The 4,388-nt window shown below is 33.9% G+C and overlaps 1 protein-coding gene across 1 annotated transcript; it reads right to left on the reverse strand.

Moving 5' to 3' along the window:
• Positions 1 to 647: 647 nt before the first annotated feature.
• LOC116142707 (exosome complex component CSL4-like) lies at positions 648 to 3,827 on the reverse strand. Its single transcript, XM_031428119.1, has 5 exons — positions 3,696 to 3,827; positions 2,808 to 2,882; positions 2,210 to 2,298; positions 1,861 to 1,945; positions 648 to 683 (listed from the first exon to the last, which is right to left on the reverse strand). The coding sequence occupies exons 1-5, from the start codon at positions 3,825 to 3,827 to the stop codon at positions 648 to 650; spliced, it is 417 nt and encodes a 138-aa protein (XP_031283979.1).
• Positions 3,828 to 4,388: the final 561 nt, after the last annotated feature.

The following is a 4,388-nucleotide window of genomic DNA, read 5'->3' on the forward strand; positions in this document are numbered from 1 at the left end:
TAATTCTTCTTGCAATTCTATTTGATTATTTACAAGTACTATAATTTACCTTATAATTTGGAAGGTTGGAATGCTAGGCCTTTTGAAGAGAAATGGATAATGAGTAGAATGGGGGCAACAATGTCGATTTCTAGTGAGTGAATCATTTGAAAATTGCAAAACAATGTCACCAGAAATCGCCAAACAAAGCCGGTTATCACCAACGATTGGAGAGGCGAACGGGGAAGGGGTGAGATAGGTTTTGATCAAGAGGCTGATGAGAGTGTTTTCGTGATGATGGAGAGTGTTGTCGTCACAAAAAAACATGCCTTATTTGCCGATGTCGACGGTGGTGTTTGGGGTGTTTTTGTAAGATTTTAAACCTATGTGTACTTATAATAGTTTTCAAGGGTGATTTTGTTAGACTTTAAACCTTTAGACACTGGTTTGATCAACATGTCAAACTCATTAAAACGCTCAACCCGTGACTCGATGGCCTAGCCAAGTCATTGCAAGGGTTAGGTTTCTAATCACTTGTCTTGACTATAGCTCCCCAAGCAGGCCAGAAAGGCAAAAACAAGTCCTCACCAAGAGCACTAAAGAGAACACATATTCGGCTCTGGAGTGTTAATAAGGGACCAAGAAATAATATTTTCTAGCTCAGCTTATCAAAGGGAATAAGCTCGTGCATCTGCAAGGGACAGCTTATCAAAGGGATTGCATTAAGGACTTCTTTTGTCTTTATTTATCTATCTATTTATTTCTCAGAGAACTAACAGATCTACTGTCAAGCCGCTGTTATACAAAATGAGACATTAAAAAGATAATCAAATAAAACAATAATGTAAAATTGAGAAACAAATGAAATGAAATAATACACTAACAAAATATTTCCTACTTAAATGAATCTATGAAGAGTAAAATCTTGAACAAATATGCTTGAAACAACAAACAAATTCGCAAGAGACAAAAACAATTTTATGTGGAAAAACCTTTTCGCTGTAAAAAGTGTTTACAACAGCCATGTATCACCAATAATATTCCACATAAAATTTAAAAATTTATCACAACTCTAACAAAGTGAAATATACAAAAGAGTTATGAAAAAATAAAGAGTAAAATCACTAGCAAGCACCTGAAATTCAGGCTGTATAACTTCAAACTCAGCCATTAAAATCGAAAACGAACCGTCCAAATTAAAGAGCCAAATGTCTTCTATATTCTGACAAAAAATTAGGTTGATTAGACTAGAAATAACCTTCTAATCGTCAGGTTGAAGAAGGATCGATAGACTAAAAAATTCTGTAACTCAACTCTTTAATTTGACTGTCTTTCAAGAGACAAAAATCTACAAAAAAAATATGGCTATCACGAAACTAACTGTTGGATGTGAAGATCTTGCCGTCAACAACAACGATTTGGAATTTGAGAAAATCTCACTTCTGCAGATTTTTTTTAAACAGTAACCTAATTTTTTAACTATTCACCCACTCAAAAGACGAACGAATAAAGCTGGTGCAAAATATTTATTTTTTTCTTTTATTTTTGGTCTTTAGTTTGGGTCATCCTCCACATGAGGGAAACCTAAGCCTAACAACGAAAGCAAACTGTTTTGAAACTATACCAACGCTTACATATCCAGCCATTGTCCGTCAATATCCCAATTACAACGACGATATTCCATTCCCATATAATTATTTTGTGACAGTTTTACAAGAATCACCATTTCACGATTAAAAGCTTACATACAATGTTACAACAGTGGGTTATACAATTCATCCACTTCAATCGTGATTAGCTACTTGAACTATCATATATAGTATTAGAGACACCACTCTACCAACCAAACCTTAAAGAGAGTACCAAAATCATAGAGGATACAACCAGAGATCTGACAATGTCACCAGGACGAAATGACAAATGCTTATCCACTTTGTCAATCTCAGTTGCTCTAACATCTTGTTGCCTGTTAAGATGAAGAGCATTTGAGTTTTAAGCAGAATTTAGACTAAATCATAAAAATTAATCAAGCATTTGAGCTGCTGAATCCCTTCTTGACGGTGTAAGTGAGGCAAGAATATAAGCTCTGTAGGAAATGGACATGGAACCTGATACTGGTTCTAAACTAATTAAGACTATAATTCAATGTCATTGTGCAAATTACTAACTTAATATTTACAGAATAGACATATCCCTATTCTCATGAAAAATAAATTACAATATAACAAACCTGATTGTGCCAGTAAATTTCTCTCTCACAGACTTGGAGCCAACACACATGATATAAGCCGAAGCCATCCTGGCCATCACTTTAGTAATCTATCATACAATGGGAACAAAATGAGACTTCATCTTCATAAATCTTAAAATACCGTAATACAAAGAAACAGATGAGGTTTATCAACGATAGAAGAGGGATTGTAATTACGAGACACAGAATTTTCAAATAGTCAAAAAAAAAAAAAAAATTAAAAAAAAAAACACACATTTATACGAAGACCATTTAGAGCATGATTTTAAATATGAAAGGCTTAAAGAGTAAAGATATGTAAGTTCACAACCTTAAAATCATACTGAATCCGAATCTCTAACATTTTTTAGAAGATTAATCAAGGTCCAACTCAAACGAGCATGAAACATTGATACAACAGCACAACCGACATTACACCCTGAACAAGGGATCTAAGAGGGCCAGGGCCAATTTGAGAAATGAATTAAGTACAAATGAATTTCAGAAATACCATTTTGAAGCAATGACCGGCAAAATGCAAATGATTTGAATACAAATTTTATATATAAATGGTAATGTATATAACTGGTAAACTTACACGGGCAATTACAACAGAACCAGGCGCTGGAACAGCACCATGGGCTTTGTGACCTGTAACTTCCGCCGTTGGTCGCTATAAATGATGGTGAGGAGATCAGTTCATTACGGAAAAATATGAACTAACAAATGACAGAAGATAAGCTTTCCACTGAAAGTAGTTACAGTACTTCATTAGTTCAAACTTGAAAGCTATCATAGATGTTTAAATGAGGGATCAACAAAACAACTACTCAGAGCAACCACCATTATCCATTAAATTAAAGAATTTCTTCCGAGATCAATTAGAACTGATTTTAATTAGAAATCAATGGTAAAATTACCACTTTTCCAAATGCTAATGCTTTATTTTGATCTTTTTATAGAAAGGGGGAAATGAAGGAATACTTTATGAAAATGGAAAGCTCAACTGCTCACATCAACACTGATAAACAAACTTCTTATATTTGGCCAAGATTTCAATACATACGCATGACTATAAGTCCCTATCTCCAGTTATTAGGTTTTTTCAAGAAGCAAAATTTAAACATTATAAAATTCATATGTTTTCTTTACCAACCAAACAACTAAAAACTTTAAAACCCTAAACTCGACTAGCCATTGCGAAGAAGCACACACCCCTTAATCCCACATATAAAATCACTCATTTAATTTTTCCTTTCCGTCACTAATGTAAAATACTCAAACTTCCCGGTTCATTTTTCACTTTCCTACATTTTCCCAGTAACCAATCACTTAAACCCCTAAAACCCACATCTTTAATCACATTCTCCCACCAAAAAAAACAAAAAAAGGGTAACTAAAAGTAAAATTATTTTTATTTTTTTATTCAGTTTTCAAAATCCTATAAGCAGCAACTCCTAAAATCCTAAAAAATAAAAAGGGATACAGTACGAGGAAGACCAGTGAGGGAAGCGTAGATGATGCCGTTGTGTTTGGCCACGTAGGTTCCCTTTCTTGCTTTGACTTCTGTAGGTTTGACTTCTACCTCTCCCGGTGTTACCATCTCTTCTTGCCCCATGTTGTCTCTACCCTATTTGTTTCTTGTGCTTCAGTTATCTGTTTTCTGTTTCTGGTTTTAGCCTTGTATTTAGCACAGAAACAGGAACAAGAAAGCAGAGTGTTTCAATAAGATAATTTTTTTCATCTATGTTGTTTCAGTTGATTACGTTTTTCCTCCAAGATTATTAGGAATATTTAAGAAAATATATTTGGTTAGATTTTAATAAATTAATGGATATATTTTTGTTATATTGATATGTTTGGTTAGAAAGATAAATAGGTGGGTATGTTATACAGATTACTAAATTATTCTTTCTTTTTTAAATATTAATGTAATATTATTTTTTGAATAATTTCTTTTAACCCTTTGCATTTGAAATTTTATTAAAACACTTCAGTCATATAAAACTTTAATTTGTAACAAAATCACCCCAAGCCACTGCCCGTAGCTAACCACCACCGCTGGTCACCGTTGGAAGTCACTAGAATGGGGCAAAGCCGTTTCCGGCCATGGATCTGATCCATGGCTGTTTCACAGCCAAAGGTCTAGCCTTTTTACAACCACATCTTTGATTGTGGA

The sequence above is a fragment of the Pistacia vera genome, unplaced genomic scaffold (genome assembly GCF_008641045.1).
Source record: "Pistacia vera cultivar Batoury unplaced genomic scaffold, PisVer_v2 Contig416, whole genome shotgun sequence".
Classification (NCBI taxonomy): domain Eukaryota; kingdom Viridiplantae; phylum Streptophyta; class Magnoliopsida; order Sapindales; family Anacardiaceae; genus Pistacia; species Pistacia vera.